We start from the raw sequence: 19196 nt of genomic DNA, 5'->3' as shown, positions 1-19196 counted from the left end.
TCCAGCTTAATGAACCCTGCCATGTCATTTATCCAGGCTTCCACACTGGGGGGCTTCACGTCCTTCCACATGAGCAAGATGCTCTGCCGGGCTACCAGGGACGCAAAGGCTAGAATACCGGCCTCTTTCGTCTCTTGCACTCCCGGCTCGTCCGCCACCCCAAATAATGCCAGCCCCCAACTTGGCTTGACCTGGAATTTCACCACCTTGGACATAGTCTTCGCGAAACCCCTCCAGAACCCATCCAGTGCCGGGCACGACCAGAACAAGTGGGCATGATTCGCCAGGCTTCCCGAGCACCTCCCGCATCTGTCCTCCATCCCAAAGAACCTACTCAGCCTCGCCCCTGTCATATGCGCTCTGTTAATAACCTTAAACTGTATCAGGCTGAGCCTGGCACATGAGGAAGAGGAATTAACCCTACTCCGAGCATCAGCCCACAGACCCTCTTCAATCTCCTCCACCAACTCCTCCTCCCACTTGCCCTTCAGCTCCTCTACCGAAGCCTCCTCCTCTTCTTTCACCTCCTGATATATCGCCGAAACCTTGCCTTCTCTGACCCATACACCCGAAATCACCCTGTCCTGAATACCCTGTGCCGGGAGCAACGGGAATCCCCTCACCTGCCGCCTCACAAACGCCCTCACTTGCATATACCTGAACGCATTTCCGGGGGGTAACCCAAACTTCTCCTCCAGCGCCCCTAGGCTCGCAAACGTCCCGTCTATAAACAGGTCCCCTATCCTTTTGATCCCTGCCCGATGCCAGCTCCAAAAACCCCCGTCCATCCTTCCTGGGACGAACCGATGGTTCTCCCGGATCGGGGACCACACCGAGGCTCCCATCCCACCCCTATGTCGTCTCCACTACCCCCAAATCTTTAGTGTTGCCGCCACCACCGGACTCGTGATGTACCTTGTCGGCGAGAGCAGCAGCGGTGCCGTCACCAGCGCCCTCAGGCTCGTCCCTTTGCAGGACGTCATCTCCAGCCTCTTCCATGCCGCCCCCTCTCCCTCTATTACCCACTTACGGATCATCGTCACGTTGGCTGCCCAATAATAGCCACCCAGATTCGGCAACGCCAGCCCTGTCCCTACTACACTCCAGAAACCCCCTCCTTACCCTAGGGGTCTTGTTTGCCCACACAAAACCCATGATGCTCCTACCTACCCGCTTAAAAAAGGCCTTGGTAATCATAATAGGAAGGCACTGGAACACAAAAAGAAACCTCGGGAGAACCATCATTTTAATCGAATGTACCCTGCCCGCTAGCGAGAGTGGCAGCACCTCCCATCTTTTAAAGTCCTCCTCCATCTGCTCCACCAGCCGCGTCAAATTGAGTTTGTGCAGGGCCCCCCAGCTCCTAGCTATCTGGATCCCCAAGTACCGAAAGCTTCTTTCTGCCCTCCTCAACGGTAGGTCGTCTATCCCTCTTCCCTGGTCCCCTGGATGCACCACAAAGAGCTCACTTTTCCCTACATTGAGCTTATAGCCCGAGAAGTCCCCAAACTCCCTTAGGATCCGCATGACCTCCACCATCCCCTCCACTGGATCTGCCACATACAGCAACAGGTCATTCGCATACAGCGACACCCGATGCTCCTCTCCCCCTCGGACCACCCCCCTCCATTGCCTGGACTCCCTTAATGCCATGGCCAAAGGCTCAATTGCTAATGCAAACAACAGGAGGGACAGGGGGCACCCCTGCCTCGTCCCTCGATACAGCCGAAAATACTCCGACGATTCGTAGCCACGCTCGCCACTGGGGCTCTATATAGGAGCTTAACCCAACTGATAAACCCCTCCCCAAACCCAAACCTCCGCAACACTTCCCAGAGATACTCCCACTCCACCCGGTCAAAGGCCTTCTCCGCGTCCATAGCTGCCACTATCTCCGCCTCTCCCTCCACCGATGGCATCATGATCACGTTTAGGAGCCTCCGCACATTGGGGTTTAGCTGCCTGCCCTTTACAAATCCCGTCTGGTCCTCGTGAATCATCCCCAGGACACAGTCCTCAATTCTCGTAGTCAGTACTTTTGCCAGCAACTTAGCATCCACATTGAGGTGCGAGATCGGTCTATACGACCCACATTGCAGTGGGTCTTTGTCCCACTTCAGGATCAGAGACATCAGCGCCCCGGACATTGTCGGGGGCAGGGTCCCCCCCTCCCTTGCCTCATTGAAAGTCCTCACTACCAACGGGGCTAACAGGTCCGCATACTTCCTGTAAAACTCAACTGGGAACCCATCTGGCCCCGGGGCCTTCCCCGCCTGCATCCTCCACAGTCCTTTAACCAGCTCCTCCAACCCAATTGGCGCCCCCAAACCAGCCACCTCCTGCTCCTCCACCCTCGGGAACCTCAGTTGATCTAGAAATCGTCGCATCCCCTCTTCCCCCGCTGGGGGCTGAGATCTGTACAGTTCCTCATAAAAGTCCTTAAATGCCTCATTTACTTTCACCGCACTCCGCACCGTAGTTCCCCATCTATCCTTAACTCCACTTATCTCCCTCGCTGCCATCCTCTGACGGAGCTGATGTGCCAACATCCGGCTCGCCTTCTCCCCATACTCGTACGTCGCCCCCTGTGCTTTCCTCCACTGTGCCTCTGCCTTCCCTGTGGTCAACAGGTCGAATTCCGTCTGGAGACTTCGCCGCTCCCTAAGTAGTCCCTCCTCGGGGGCCTGTGCATATCTCCTGTCTACCCTTAGGATCTTCCCCACTAACCTCTCCCTTTCCCTGCCCTCTCTCTTCTCCCTGTGAGCCCTGATGGAGATTAACTCTCCCCTGACCACCGCCTTCAGCGCCTCCCATACTACCCCGACCTGCACCTCCCCGTTGTCGTTGGCCTCCAAATACCTTTCAATGCACCCCCGCACCCTCCCGCACACCTCCTCATCCGCCAGTAATCCCACATCCAACGCCACAGGGCGTTGGTCCCTCTCCTCTCCCAACTCCAACTCCACCCAGTGTGGGGCGTGGTCTGAGATAGTTATGGCCGAGTACTCCGTTCCCTCCACTTTCGGGATCAGCGCCCTACTCAAAACAAAAAAATCTATCCGGGAGTAGGCTCTGTGTACGTGAGAGAAAAAATAAAATTCCCTGGCCAGGGGCCTAGCAAATCTCCACGGGTCTACTCCCCCTATCTGGTCCATAAACCCCCTAAGCACCTTGGCCGCAGCCGGCCTCTTCCCCGTCCTCGATCTGGAGCGATCTAATGCTGGGTCCAACACAGTGTTAAAATCCCCCCCACATTATCAAGCTTCCTGCCTCCAGATCTGGAATCCGCCCCAACATGCGCTTCATAAATCCAACATCATCCCAGTTCGGGGCGTATACGTTTACCAGTACCAACCACACCCCCTGCAACCTACCGCTCACCATCATGTATCGACCTCCATTGTCCACTACAATATTCTTGGCCTCAAACGACACCCGCTTCCCCACCAGTATTACCGCCCCTCTGTTCTTCGCATCCAGCCCCGAATGGAATACCTGTCCTACCCATCCCTTTCTTAACCTGACCTGGTCTGCCACCTTCAAATGTGTCTCCTGAAGCATGACCACGTCTGCTTTCAGTCCCTTTAAGTGCGCGAACACTCGGGCCCTCTTAACCGGCCCATTCAGGCCCCCCACATTCCAAGTTATCAGCCGAATTGGGGGGCTTCCCACCCTCCACCCCTGCCGACTAGCCATCTCGTTTTCTAGGCCAGTCCCATGCCCGCGCCTCCCGCACCCTCCAGTCCCCCAGACGGGGGGTTCCCGCCCCAACCACCTCGTCTGTTTCCAGTTCCCCACTGGCCAATGCAGCAGCAACCCTATTTCCCCCCCCCCCCTCCCCTCCCCCGCTAGATCCGTATCTAGCTCTTTTGCTCCCCCCATAACACTCCCGTAAGTCAGCTGACTCCTGCTGACCCCGGCCTCCCCCGCCGTCCCATTGACCCCCCCCCATGTGGGAATCCCCCCCTCCCCAGCAATCAGTGTGCGCTCCTCCACCGCCCCCCCCCCCCTCCATCCTTCCCCAGTGCGGGAAAAAGCCTGAGCTTTCGTGAGCCGGCCCCGCCCCCTCTGGCGCCGCTCCTGTTGTGGCCTTATCTCAATTCCCCCATCCCCGGGCTTCCCCTCCCTCCAGCACCTGCGCCCACATTCTCTCACAGTCTCCCCATCAGATCTCTTCCCCCATCCCCACCCATCACCCAACTCGTGGAACATTCCCTAAGCCTAGTTAAAACCCTGTGTACAACCGACATCCCCCCACAACCATGAACCCTCAGTTTGAGTCCAACTTTTCAGTTTGTATAAAGGTCCAAGCCTCCTCAGGCGTTTCGAAGTAGTGGTGTCGATCCTGAAACGTGACCCACAATCGCGCTGGCTGCAGCATTCCGAACCTCACCCCCTTCCGATGGAGCACCGCCTTGGCCCGATTAAAACCAGCTCTCTTCTTTGCCACCTCTGCACTCCAGTCCTGATAGATTTGGATCTCCGCATTCTCCCACCTGCTGCTCCGCTCTTTCTTGGCCCATCTCAAGACACATTCTCTATCCACGAAACGGTGAAACCTCACCACTACCGCCCTTGGCGGCTCGTTGGCCTTGGGTCTCCTCGCCAGGACCCAATGAGCCCCTTCGAGCTCCAGGGGACTCGGAAAGGCCCCCGCACCCATCAGCGAGTTGAGCAGCGTGCTCACATATGCCCCGGCATCGGCCCCCTCCACTCCTTCAGGGAGACCCAGAATCCGAAGATTCTTACTCCTCAACCTGTTCTCCAGGTCCTCGAATCTTTCCGCCCACCTCTTGTGCAGCGCCTCGTGTGCCTCCATCTTCACCGCCAGGCCCAAGATCTCATCCTCGTTCTGTGTTTTTTTCCCGCACCTCCCGGATCGCCACCCCTTGGGCCTTCTGGGTCTCCACTCACCCCTCGATCGCCGTCAGCATTGGCACCAGCACCTCTTTCTTCAGCTCCTCAAAGCAGCGATTGAGAAACTCCTGCTGCTCCTGCACCCATGCCGCTTGATCTCTGCCCGCCGCCATCTTGTTTTTTCTCCCTCGCAATTTTCGCTGCTCCAAAAACGCTTTTTTGACCGCTCCGCTCCTGGTCCAATCCATATTATGGGGGTTGGACCTTGCTATCACCTTCCCACACTGGAAGTCGTCGAAAAATTTCCGTTGGGGCTCCTCTGGAGAGCCCAAAAGACCGTTTTAGCGGGAGCCGCCGAACCTGCGGCTTAGCTTCGCATAGCCGTAACCAGAGGTCTTTTGAGGAAATTAATGGCAGATAAATCTCCAGGGCCTGATAAACTTCATCCCAGAATACTTAAGGAAGTGGCCCTAGAAATCGTAGATCCATTTGGGGTAATTTTGCAAAATTCTTTTGACTTTCGAATGGTTCCTACAGATTGGAGGGAGCTAATATAACCCTGCTATTCAAAAGGGGAGGTAGAGAGAAAACAGGGAACCACAACCAGTGAGCCTAAAGTTGGTAGGAGGGAAGTTGCTCGAGTCCATTTTCGAGGATTTCATTGCACAGCATTTGGAAAGCAGTGGTACAATCAGACAACGTCAGCATGAATTTATGAAAGGGAAATCGTGCTCGAGAAATCGACTAGAATTCTTTGAAGATGCAACTGGTAGAGTTGACGAGGGAGAACCGGTGGATGTGGTTTATTTACACTTTCAGAAGGATTTTAAAAAGGTCTCATATCGCAGATTACTATGTAAAGTTAAAGCGCATGATTTTTGCTGGTAGTGTCTTGAGATGGATAGAAAGCTGGTTCGCAGACAGGAAGCAAAAAGTTGGAATAAATGGATCTTTTTCCGAGTGACAGGCAGTGACTAGTGGATTACCACAGAGAACTGTGCTAGGATTCCAGCTGTTCACATTATATATTAATGATTTACACAAGGGAACAAAATGAATTATCTCCAAATTTGCAGATGATACAAAATTGGGTGGGAGGGTGAGTTGTGAGGAGGATGCCGAAATGCTTCAGCGGGATATGGACAGGCTTGGTGAGTGGACATTTGCATGGCAGATGCAGTAAAATGTGGATAAATATGAGGCTATCTGCTTTGGTAGCAAAAATAAGAAGGCAGATTATTATTTGAATGGGGGTAAATTGAGAGAGGTGGATACTCAGTGAGACCTTGGTGCTCTCGTGCATCAGCTGCTGAAAGTAAGTGCGCAGGTACAGCAGGCAGTAAAGGAGGGAAATGGTATGTTGGCCTCCATAGCGAGAGGATTTGTGTATAGGAATAGTAATTTTTACTGCAATTGTATAGGGTATTGGTGCGGTTAGGATTCTATTCGTTGGAGTTTAGAAGATTTGAGAGAATCATAGAAACTTATAAAATTCTAACAGGATCAGATAGGGTAGATTCAGAAAGAATAGTCCCGAACTAGGGGTCAGGGGTAAACCTTTTAGGATTGTGAGGAGAAATTTGGGCAGCACGGTAGCATTGTGGATAGCACAATTGCTTCACAGCTCCAGGATCCCAGGTTCGATTCCGGCTTGGGTCACTGTCTGTGCGGAGTCTGCACATCCTCCCCGTGTGTGCGTGGGTTTCCTCCGGGTGCTCCGGTTTCCTCCCACAGTCCAAAAATGTGCAGGTTAGGTGGATTGGCCATGATAAATTGCTGTTAGTGTCCAAAATTGCCCTTAGTGTTGGGTGGGGTTGCTGGGTTATGGGGATAGGGTGGAGGTGTTGACCTTGGGTAGGGTGCGCTTTCCAAGAGCAGGTGCGGACTCGATGGGCCGAATGGCCTCCTTCTGCACTGTAAATTCTATGAAATTTCTTCGCCCAGAGAGTGGTGAATCTGTGGAATTCACTACCACAAAAGGTAGTTGAGGCCAAAACAGTGTGTAATTTCAAGGAGTTAGATGTAGCTCTTGGGCTAAAGGGATCAAGGGATATGGGGGGCGGTGGGGGGGGGGGGTTGAATCAGGGTATTGAATTGATGATCAGCCATGATCATAATGAACGGTGGAGCTGGCTAAAAGGGCCAAATGGCTGCCTCCTGCTTCTATTTTATATCCATGTATGCTTTGATGTATATATATATACTCCTTTAAAAACTTGGCACAAGCAATTTGAGACTGTGGGCTACCAAAAAGGCATTAACACTGCATCAAAAGCTTTACTCCAGATGGAACTCAGAAATGGACAAAACTTTATCCAACTAAAGCATTTCAAAATTGATAACAAGAGGTTTGAGTGAAAGGCTGTTTTACCAACTGTGATTTTACAGAAATGTCTAAATTAATACAAAAGAAAATGACTCAAATTACTTTTGAAACATACCAACTCCAGAGTTGTTGAAGATGCTGGGCAGGACTAGCATGATGTGGTTTGGCCAATATTTCTTATACACTGCCATCTCATACTCCTTGATAACTAGCACATGCAAATGGCTAGCACCATCCATAGCGTGATACAGATTGAAGAGGCCATGTTCGTGACGTCCAGTTGTAGGTGTAAAGACTGGGCTCTTTATGCAGTCTGGATTCTGGGACAAAACAGATTTTATAAACCATCATGCTGTGATTCAATAAATGTAAATTTGAGGAATATTAAACGACTAGAATTTAACAAGATATATCAGTGGGTTAGCACTGCTGCCTCATGGCGCCGAGGTCCTAGGTTCGATCCCGGCTCTGGGTCACTGTCCATGTGGAGTTTGCACATTCTCCCTGTGTTTGCGTGGGTTTCGCCCCACAGATGTGCAAGGTTGGTGGATTGGACACCCTAAATTGCCTCTTAATTGGAAAAAATGAATTGGGTACTCTAAATTTTTTTTAAAAATACAGTGGGCTGGATTCTCCGTTCCTGAGACTAAGTGTTGACGCCAGGACAGGATTCATGGACTTTCACGACAGCAAAACTGGCGGCGAACCTGGACCTGTGGAGGGGCTAACACCTGCGCCAGGTGGAACACGACCGATTCCAATGAGAAATTGTGCGGGATTCGCCGGGTTCGTGAATGATACTCGGGAGGCTGACAAGCTGCAGCTGCATATGCACACTACACTCCCCACACACACCATCCCAGCCAACAGAATGGCACTGGTTGCGCTGGAGTGCACCCATACACCTGATGGATCAGCTGGGGCCAGAGGGCACCTAGGGAGGTGGCCTGGGGAGACACCTATATGACCCGTGGCCCTAAATTCACAGTGGGCTGTCAGCAGCCTGCGCAGCTGCATGGCTGCCTTTCCGGCTGCGGCAATGGTGTTTTGTGCTTGTCCAGCCGACCCCACAGCCTACCTCCTGGCCACTGCCCGCTACTCCCCCCCCCCCCCTCCTCCCGGCCCAGGCAGAAGCTCCCCGGCCAGCAGCACAACTGTGAGCACACTACGGCGATATTGGATATTTTCCATACCCCCCTCTCTCCCTCAGCAGCCACAACGCACACGTGAGCCGCGCCATCGGGAACTCGGCCCATTGGAGGAGGAGAATCGCGGAGGCCCCTGAGAATACCGGGTCAGGCCTGCTAATGATATGGAAACGGTGTTTATTGTACACGGGATCCGGACCACATTGACACCGCTGTCAAGGCACTGGTGAATTGCGATTTGGCGTCAAATCGCCACCCGCCACGCTTTTGCCGTTGGAACCTATTCTCCGCCCAATCGCGTTTCCCAAATTCGGAGTCAGCCAGTGGAGAATCCTGCCTAGTAAAATATTTGTTTGAACTTTTCTTTTTTCTGGACATCAGTCGGGTCAAGGATTAAAGTTTCTGCTGAATTCATCTTCACTGTACAAACCCTGGAAGCTTCTGGAGCTCATTCTCATATCTGTCCTCATCTTATCAGGTAAAATTAAACAGTTGCACACTCACTGTTGCACCTTTCAGAGACAAGGCATAAATATATTAAGAGATCAATTGACCCATCAACGCCTGTAGGGATGATGTCTGAATACTTTAAAACTTGTTTCTTCCAATTAGGTTCCAGTCATTTCCCGCATGGAACATGATCAGCGACTCATTTTCATTCTCAATACATTTAGTGATCCCAGAACCCATCTTCTTCCAATGGATCACTGAACAGTCCATCAATATCACAAAGCACACATTTCACAACTAGACTGACTGAAGCCAAACACTTTCCCTCACCATATTCACATTGATCAGCAAGAAGTAAATTTCTTTCACTCCTGCCTTCCCTCAAATGGATGTGTATTGTTGTCTGTAAAACCTCAGACACTTCGACCAGTTTATTACTCAACATTTTACCCGGTGTCTTTCTTTGCGAGATGAACAAAGGACAAATACAAGTATATGATACAACCTAATTTATTTATCAAGCAGTAAAATGTTACCCTTCTTAAACTGTCCCAAAACAATACTAAATGATCCCAAGATTCTGGAAACCTCCCGAGCTGATGGACTAATTGAAGTCGCGGGTCCGATTGTCCAAGTCTCGACTCCTCAGAGCCTTTGTCGCGAAGGTGGGTCACACTCGCTGCTTTCTTCCATCTCTGGTGTCATCCAATCTTCTCTGATACCTCCACGAGTCTTTGCTGGGGAGGGTCCTGGTGGTCGATCTTTATACCCTCTTCGCGCCTTGCCAGAAATTTCTCTGGCCCTCAGTGTAGCCACCTGGGTTGGCCACTTTCCGACTTAAAATGGAGAGCCGCAAAGGCTGAAGGGAAATTCAGCCAACACAGGCAAAGACTAGCAAATACAGAAATCATGTATATTGAAACCTGCAAAACAACCAGACAGCACTGAAACCAGCAGCCATCTGCATAGTAATGCAGCAGCCATCTGCATAGTAATGAGCGATTCCAAGGCACAATGGCAACAGTTAAGGTGAATAAAGCCAAGCCAGACTCCTCGGCGCCAGCAGTGGCCAAGACAAAGGAAGGCCAACGGACATTTAGGGACCGCCCAACGATCAGGGAACAACTCCAGTATTGGAGAAATCGATCCAAGTGATCGGAACGCAGTCCAATCACTTGGAACCAGGTACGGGGTCCGCCCCGAAGGGCGGGAAGCCCCTGGGGACTATAAAGTAAAGCCCCCAAGTTCAAATCGTCCTTCTTTGGCAGGGTCACTCAGCAGCTCGAACCAACCCTTGACAGTGACCTGCCTCGCTGCCGCCAACCAAGTAAGCCTCAAGTCAACGCTCACTACGAGATAGGCGCTCCTAGCTACCAGTCCATACCAGCTTTTGAATCCTGCAGACTCGGACCTGAACGAAAGGCCATTTGTTCCCCTGACCTGGTGGGTCAGTCCAAAGCTAAGTATTGGCCTTTTAGTGATAGGAATAGTCTAGAAAATAGAGTTTATGCATGAGTAGTGATTTACTGTGTAATAAATGTGTTTTGATTTGAATCCTACTAATTGGTGTGTTGAGTTATTGATCATTACTTGAACTTGAACCTCGTGGCGGTATCATAAAAATACCTGGCGACTCTAGAGCAAAGGTTAAACAAACAGAGAAAATTACGAATTAAGAGCCAACCAAAAGTTAGCAACATATTACTGGCAACATCCTGACGGGACCCAGTCTAGAAGTAGCTTAACCACTCCGGGAGTACCCAAAATTTGAATTAGAAATCCAATTGGGAACAGAAAAACCACAAGTGTTCAAGCAGTTCTGATCAATCCTCATAATTCGGAAGTGTGTTAATGCATGCGTAACTAACAAGGCTATAAGGTAAAACTGATAGATTTTGTTGCGAAAAAACTGTCGGGAGTTTGTATTCCGGAAAATAGTGAAAGCCGTACCCGTAATTACAGCACCGCCTTAATACCCCTTGTTCCACATTTTAAGGGAGGTATTCAGAGAGGAAAGATGGCAATGCAGGCAATGCAACGCCTCATGAACCCCGAAGAATTTGTGGTCGCAGCGACCAGCAGTACAGTAGGACAGTGTCCCGTTTGGGAAGAGGAAATCAGAAAGTACCTCAAAGAGAAAGGATGGCCCCTTTGGAGCGAATTCTGTGACAATAAGGAAACAGGACCCGGGAGTACAGGACATACTTGGTGGGAGAACCTGTCAGAGATTCAGAAGAAAAGCTTGGGAAAAGCTCGCAAGCCGATGGCAATCGTGTCCTGTTTGGCACAATTGCGAGGCACAGAGGAGGTCGTTTGGACGCTCTGTAAAGAGATAGAAGGCGTACATTGAATGAGCAAGGTTGATGTAAGTCAGGTTGAGAAAGAGAACATAGAGTTGAGAAGGAAGTTAGCAGAAAAGGACGGAGAGGTGGATGATGCCAAGTGGGCACACCAGTCTTGTCTGGCGCACCTAAGCAGCTTCCAGACACAGTACGAAAAGGCCTATCAGGACACGCAACGTGCAGTCCTGGTAAGAGAGGAAACAGAGAAACAGGTAGAGGCATTGCAAAGGCAGTGTAGCGACCTGAAAGCAGCATTAAGAGTGCTCCATGCTGCCACCACGGAGCACAGACAGAGCTCACTAGATCATGCGAAGTGCAGGAAGCAGATTGCAGAACTGCAGTCTTTGCTTTCAGTTCAGAATGGATTCCACAGCACCTTTGGATCCCACTTAGATGCAGAAGACGGCCCGGATTGGGAAGAATTAAATGAGACCACACATAGATATGTTCAGGGAACATGTGCGCAATGAAAGCCCCAGAAGAGAAAAGCGCCCCAACCCCCCACAGAGCAGATAGTTCAGGCACCAATGAATCCAGTAACCACCCACCGCACAGTCACATCGGACGGAGATACAGAATTTCTTTATACCACCCCCTTAACCGTGCCCCAATTACGGGACGCGTGCGAGAAAATCACACCATTCCTCCCCACCTCAGACCCCCACCACTTCTTTGCCAGAGTAAAGCAGCAGGCGACCATGTACGGCCTGGATGAGCGTGAGCACGTGAAGCTCACAGTTTTGAGCTTAAACCCTTTAGTCGTAGCAGCCCTTCCCGACCCACAGAATGTAGGAGGAGGCACCCTTGCAGAGATGCACGCAGCGATCCTAGATGCGATCGGCTACAACAGAGGTGACCCTGTAGAAGGCCTGAATAAGTGCAGGCAGAAAAAGACAGAACATCCCACAGCGTTTGCTGGATGCCTGTGGATTCATTTCACAGCAGTTTTCGGTAATTTAGAACGTGCCATTTGTCCCAAGACGGTATGGCCAAATGGACCCGCACCCTTATCTCCCATGCCACAGAGGCAGGACAAAAAGCCTGTACGAATTATGACCCCTCAGAGGAAGCCCACAATGAGAAATGGGTTTTAAAAAGATTGTCCCGTGCCTGGGAGCAGTCTGTACAAAACAACCCCGCAGTTAGGAAACCCGAGGAACAGCAGGCAGAAGCAGACATCCAAGCAGTGAAAACGCACCAGAACCCCGCATGGGTGAACGAAGGCAGGGACAGCCCCCCGCAAAAGCCACAGGAGTGTTAAAACATGTGGACAGTTAGGACACTTTGCACGAGAATGCAATGCCCCACGAAAGCCACAGAGAGCCCAGCAGGCAGGCACTCTGAATAAGAATAGGACAGAGCTCATCCATAGCGTGAGCACCTGTTCAGACCAGACGGACCTGAACGGAATGGACCAACGGTGTTCGGGCTCCCCCAGTTGGGTCTGCAACACCCTTTGGGATAGGTCCGGCCGACCAGTAGTTGCAGCAAAGATACGGGGACAGCCCATCGAATTTCTCTGGGACACAGGAGGGTCCCGCACCACAATCAATTCCTCCACCATATTCCAGAAAGACACGTGACCCACTACAGCCACCATCACCCTCAGTGGCTTCACAGGCCACTCACAGCAGCGACACATCACAGCCCCTGTACCCATTCAGATCGGCAATATAATGACAAAACACCCCATAGTTTTAGTCGATCTACCCCACACAGCAGAACACATTTTGGGAATCGATTTTATGAATTCCCACAACCTGTCCTTTGATCCACTAAACCAATGTGTTTGGAGAATGGCAAAATCAGCAAGAGCCCCCGCAACGCTCACAATAGGTGAATACGCAAACAAGATTAGCGCAGTCGGCGATTTCTGGTTTGACCCGACCACGATTAGCACAGACAAGCAGGTTAGGGCAGTTCTGCAGAAGCACAGGACAGCATTCGCGACCCACAAACACGACTGTGGCTGGATGACTGGTTCCGTTCAAATCACAGGACCTGACCCTAGACCCCAAAAGCAATCCGGATTTCCCCAAGAGGCAGAGGGAGAAATTGCAAAAGTTATCGACAGCTTATTAGAGCAGGGCGTACTCAGATCAGTAGCCTCCACTAATAATGCCTCGATTTGGCCAGTGAGAAAGCCCGATGGATCATGACGACTGACCATCGATTACCGGGAACTCAACAAAGTCACCCCCGCAGCAGCCCCCACGGTAGCCACAAGTCCCAAGACCATGCTCAAACAGGGACTCAACTCACAATATTTTACGGTTTTGAATGTCAGTAATGGATTCTGGTCCATTCCATTGGCAAAAGCGTGCCAATACAAATTTGCCTTCACTTTTAAAAATCAACAGTACACGTGGGCATGTCTTCCACAAGGATTCCACAACTCCCCCTCCATTTTCCACCGACAGCTGGCAAATGGATTAGCAAAGGTTTCTCGCCCCAAATGTCTGGTCCAGTATGTGGACGACCTATTACTGCAGACAGACACCAAGGCAGAGCACATCGAGCTTCTGGACGAACTCCTGGAACTCTTACAGAAAATTGGTTGTAAAGTAAACCCCAAAAAGGCCCAGATTTTGGAAAACAAAGTGATATATTTGGGTACAATTATCACGCACGGTAAACGCAAGATCGAGCACAAAAGAATTGACTTGATTGCCAAAGAGCCCCTTCCCCAGAATGTTTCAGCCCTCCACTCGTTTTTAGGACTGGTTGGCTACTGCCGAAACCACATTGACGGTTTCGCCAGCAAGGCAGCACCCCTCTCGGAACTCCTAAAGAAAGGAGCCCCTTGGGAATGGCTTCCGCAGCATACGGATGCTGTGGATGCTTTGAAAAGAGCCCTCATTGCAGCCCCCGCGCTACAAGTTCCAGACTCACTTTCCCCATACGCTATAGAGATAGCTAGCACCGGCCGCACCCTTTCGGCCGTGCTCCTCCAGGAACATCACGAACAGTTAAGACCAGTGGCTTACGCCTCCAGACTTTTAGATCCTGTGGAGCAGGGATTTTCGGCCGGTGAAAGGCACCTGCTCGCAGTTTTCTGGGCAGTTCAGTATTTTTCCTACATAACCGGACTAAACCCCATCACAATCCTCATGGAACACCCCCCCCGCACCCAACCTTTACTTGACGGACGACTTAAGGACGGTACAGTTAGCCAAATTAGAGCAGCTAGATGGACCCTTATTTTGCAGGGACGGGACATCACCGTTAAAAGGACCAAGACCCACACTTTCTTAGCCGATAACCTTCAGTACCCAGGCACCCCTCATGAATGTGAAATCATCTCACCACACCACAATACAGGCCCCTTTATTGCGAAACCCCCCCCCCAGAAAGATAGGTACTTCACCCCAGAGCCCCCAGCTCACAGACACGTGCGCACCTTTAAGGATTTATGTGGATGGTTCTTCCACAGTATTAGAAGGGAAGCGCATTACAGGATGCGGCATTTATGTCGAGGACGCGCAGGGACGCGCCCTAGAAGAGATCTCCTTAAAGCTACCAGGCCACTTAGGCGCGCAGGCAGCAGAACTAGCAGCCATTGCGTACATTGTGATCACCCAGATTCTTTCCCCAGCCCAGCAGACATATACTCGGACAGCCTCTATGTCTGCAATAGCCTTACAGAATTCCTACCCCTGTGGAAAGCAAGAGGATTTGTTTCCGCAGACGGAAAACCCCTCCCTTCAGCCCCATTGCTCCGCCACATTTTAGAAAAAGCACAGAACAGGACATTCGGAATCGTTAAAGTTCGCAGTCACCACCGTTCCTCCCCACCTGGAAATGTAAACGCCGACACACTGGCAAAAGCAGGTTCCAGGCATGGATATTTTTGGCCACCCCCCGAAAGCGCACCAGTGAATGCAGTTCAGGTCTCGCAGACTAATATTGAGGATTTAGTGCAGGCCCAGAAGCAGGATAGCAATCTCAGGGAGATTTTGAAAGGAAAATTTCCAGTACCCTATGATTGATTTAAAAATGCACTGACCACACATGACGGTGTGGTGTTAAAAGACACCCTGTATGTGGTTCCTGAACAGGACAGGAATCAACTTATTTGTTTATTCCATGACAATCATGGGCATCAGGGAATTGATCCCACTACAGCCCACCTCAGGCAGCTCTGTTGGTGGCCAAGTTTAAAAGAAGATGTAATGCACTCCGTTGAGAATTGCCTTATCTGTGCCCAGAACAATCCGGACAGGTACGCAAAGAAAGCTCAACTTAGTCACACCCCTGGCCCCTGGACTAACCTCCAGATTGATTTTATAGGACCATTGCCCCCTAGCAGGAATGGTCACAAGTACGTATTAGTCGTCATAGACACTTTCACGAAATGGGTAGAGGCATTCCCATCCAGAACGAACACGGCAAAGACCACCGCAAAGATCTTAACCCACCACATCTTCATGAGATGGGGACTCCCCCGCAGCACTGAATCCGACCAAGGTTCCCATTTTACGGGACGTGTCATGAAGAACGTCATCACGATATTTGGCATTACCCAAAAATTCCACATCGCATACCACCCCCAGTCAAGTGGTATCGTGGAGCGCATGAATCGGATCCTAAAATCAATCCTCAGAAAAATGGTCCAACAAAACAACACCACTTGGGATTCAGTCCTCCCTTTTGCGCTGATATTTTTAAGAAATACTGTCTCAACATCCACAGGTTACACCCTACACACTCTCATGACCGGACACCCCTTGAAAGGCACAGAATTTTTATTAGGATTGGACTTGACCAGCCCCGAAGTGACGGCCCTCACACACGAGAACGCAGTAAAACAACTAGTTGAGAATGTGAAAACGGCTCAGCTAGCAGCCGCAGTAAGATTAGGCACACGGAAGAAACAGGGCAAGGCCTGTTTCGACAAGACAGAGCATGCGACTGAGTTTGAGATAGGACAGCAGGTCATGCTCTCAATTTACAATGCCAGCACATTCCTGTCACCAAAGTATTTGAGTCCGTACTCCATTGCGGACGAAGTAAGCCCCTCCGTCTATAAAATTAAGGACCCCAACGGAAAGACTGCGTGGTTCCATATCAACCAGCTTAAGGCATATGGCCCATAGTCCAACCACGCACATCACGTCATGCTCGACGCAGCAGACCACACCCCGCCCACACCCAATGTATCCCTACCCTCCCCCAACACGCCCACCACATCCACGGACTCGCCCTCGACTCCACCCCCAACCGCTAGACTCCGCCCCGGAACGCCCACAGACAGCAGCAGCAGCGACAGCGACTGTGACTCAGACAATAGCCACAGCACGCCTCCCTACTATCCCCAGTCAACAAGACCCACACCCAGCGAATCTGACCACGATTCGAGTGATCCCTTCCTCATCACATTCCTCAACAAACCCCACCAAAGACCACCGCCCTACGATGACGATTCCGTCCCCACAGAACTAGACACCACCTTTTGGCACCGCGACAACACATACAGGCTCGGCCGGAACGACGAGATGGACCCCAAATCGCACCATGCAGCCCTATCAGCCCTGATACATTCGAGAGTATGGCATCCGGGAGAAGATGACGATTTTGAGTCTGACTCCCAAAGCGAGAACCCCTTTGCGACCCTGTTCGCAACCGTTAACTGAGGTGTCCAGATGATGTTTTAAAAGGAACCGCTTGGGAGAAAACGGTGTCCTTTCTGATGGAACCTGCAGCATGTTGTTTAATGTGGTTTGTTACTGTTAGTGTTAAATGTTGTTTGTAAGATTGCAAAATGTTTTCAACGGCCCCATGCCATATTTGTCTGCAGAAACCGATGAGAACTTGCCAGCACACTCATCGGCCGAAACCGCTGAGAGCTTGCCAGACCCCCGTTCATAACTGCTCTTCTGGTTCGAAGGTAGAACCAATACGGCAACCCCCGACGATGACTACATTTTTTGCCCGTTCTTGTCGGTTGCTCAGGCAGTGGAGAAACGTCATTGGTCTCCGCCCTGCTTGAAGACCCCCCTCTGGTCAGCTACGCTCTGGTAGAGCACACACGGCATTGGTCACCGTCCTACCCGGGGATTCCACCCAATTCTTATCCGCTGCGGCCCATACGCACCTCATTTCGGCACTTTTGGTTCAAAAAGTTTTGGTTTGTTTTCAGGCGACCCTTAGGTTGCCATCCCTAAGCTATTTACATCCTCAAACATTTGGATGGTAAATCGAACAGCCTGCGAGACGGCTCGCACTGTTTCAGTATTTTTAAGTGTGTCTTGTCCTGAATATTCAGTTTAAAAAACAAATGAGGGAGTCACACATGGTGACAAATTGTAAAGGGAAAATTGACACTGAAGGACAGACATACTAACGCACAAGATATTAACCAAGATAGTAACAGAAACTATGCTTGATCCATAGAACCCCAGAAGCCCCAGGAAAAGAGACAAAACAGAAAGGAAGAGACAAAAAGGAAAGAAGACAACAATGAAGACGTCATACGTGTATTTCGCGAACACGAACCCCCTGACCCCAACCCCCCCTGGCCGTTAATGATTCACTTCCCCATAGCAGCCAGAGCCCAGAAACAGGCAACACCACACCATCATGGTGTGATAAGCTCATAACATGGTGCTCCCTTTCCTACGTAGTTGAATCCCTATTAGTGTTGGCGATACTCTGCAGCATCTTGCAGACTATCCGCATGAGAAAATGGAGAAGGAGAGCCTACCGCGCTCGCACCCCGGTATACAGAATAAGATCCCCTATGTTCAGTTATCCCCAAGACCCCGAACCCCTCGATCTATAAAAAAGGACATTCGTTTGCGTTCTTCTGTAAATAAAGAAATGGAAATATTGTACAACCCTGTGCTTGACTGCCAAGCCAGGAAAAATGTAAATGCTGCTTTCATTTTGTATTGTGTAGGAAGTTAGTATGAGTGAATGTTTGAGTGAGTGTAGTTTATTGAGGACAGTTAGAGGTACCGTTCTTAAAAAATTTTGTAATGCATGTCCCTGTTTTGACATAGCGCCACATAGAAATTGTTAGTTAAAATTTTTCTTGCATAGTTATGGTCAGTGTAGAGGCCATGGAAGAGTGTTCACTGGGTCAGGGAATGAAGACAACGCAGTTATGTGATCCTTCACGCTTCGCGTTAGGGATCACAAGGAGGGTGCGTAGCCACCTGGGTTGGCCACTTTCCGACTTAAAATGGAGAACCGCAAAGGCTGAAGGGAAATTCAGCCAACACAGGCAAAGACTAGCAAATACAGAAATCATATATATTGAAACCTGCAAAACAACCAGACAGCACTGAAACCAGCAGCCATCTGCAGAGTAATGAGCGATTCCAAGGCACAATGGCAACAGTTAAGGTGAATAAAGCCAAGCCAGACTCCTCGGCGCCAGCAGGAGCCAAGACAAAGGAAGGCCAACGGACATTTAGGGACCGCCCAACGATCAGGGAACAACACCAGTATTGGAGAAATAGATCCAAGTGATCGGAACGCAGTCCAATCACTTGGAACCAGGTACGGGGTCCGCCCCGAAGGGTGGGAAGCCCCTGGGGACTATAAAGTAAAGCCCCCAAGTTCAAATTGTCCTTCTTTGGCAGTGTCACTCAGCAACTCGAACCAACGCTCGAGAGTGACCTGCCTCGCTGCCACCAACCAAGTAAGTCTCAAGTCAACGCTCGCTACGAGATAGGCGCTCCTAGCTACCAGTCCATACCAGCTTTTGAATCCTGCAGACTCAGGACCTGAACGAAAGGCCATTTGTTCCCCTGACCTGGTGGGCCAGTCGAAGCTACGTATTGGTCTTTTAGTGATAGGAATAGTCTAGAAAGTAGAGTTTATGCATGAGTAGTGATTTACTGTGTATAATAAACGTGTTTTGATTTGAATCTTGCTAATTGGTGTGTTGAGTTATTGGTCATTACTTGAACTTGAACCTCGTGGCGGTATCATAAAGATACCTGGCGACTCTAGAGCAAAGGTTAAACAAACAGCAAATTACGAATTAAGAGCCAACCAAAAGTTAGCAACATCAGCCAATGAGGACTCGGGGCAGAGGTCGCAATACTCAATGGTGTTGTTGATTGC

The 19196-nt window shown here is 50.5% G+C and overlaps 1 protein-coding gene across 7 annotated transcripts in view; it reads right to left on the bottom strand.

Moving 5' to 3' along the window:
* Positions 1-19196, bottom strand: part of greb1 (growth regulating estrogen receptor binding 1) — a 563483-nt gene that overhangs the window by 66232 nt on the left and 478055 nt on the right. For all 7 annotated transcript variants that reach the window (XM_072498796.1, XM_072498792.1, XM_072498791.1 and 4 more), the window contains one exon: positions 7299-7503. In XM_072498796.1, the coding sequence (XP_072354897.1) occupies positions 7299-7503 (205 nt within the window). The remainder of the gene's footprint in view (positions 1-7298; positions 7504-19196) is intronic.

This window comes from Scyliorhinus torazame, chromosome 4, assembly GCF_047496885.1.
Source record: "Scyliorhinus torazame isolate Kashiwa2021f chromosome 4, sScyTor2.1, whole genome shotgun sequence".
NCBI classification, from domain to species: Eukaryota; Metazoa; Chordata; class Chondrichthyes; order Carcharhiniformes; family Scyliorhinidae; genus Scyliorhinus; species Scyliorhinus torazame.
This window is presented reverse-complemented; position numbering and strand designations above follow the sequence as displayed.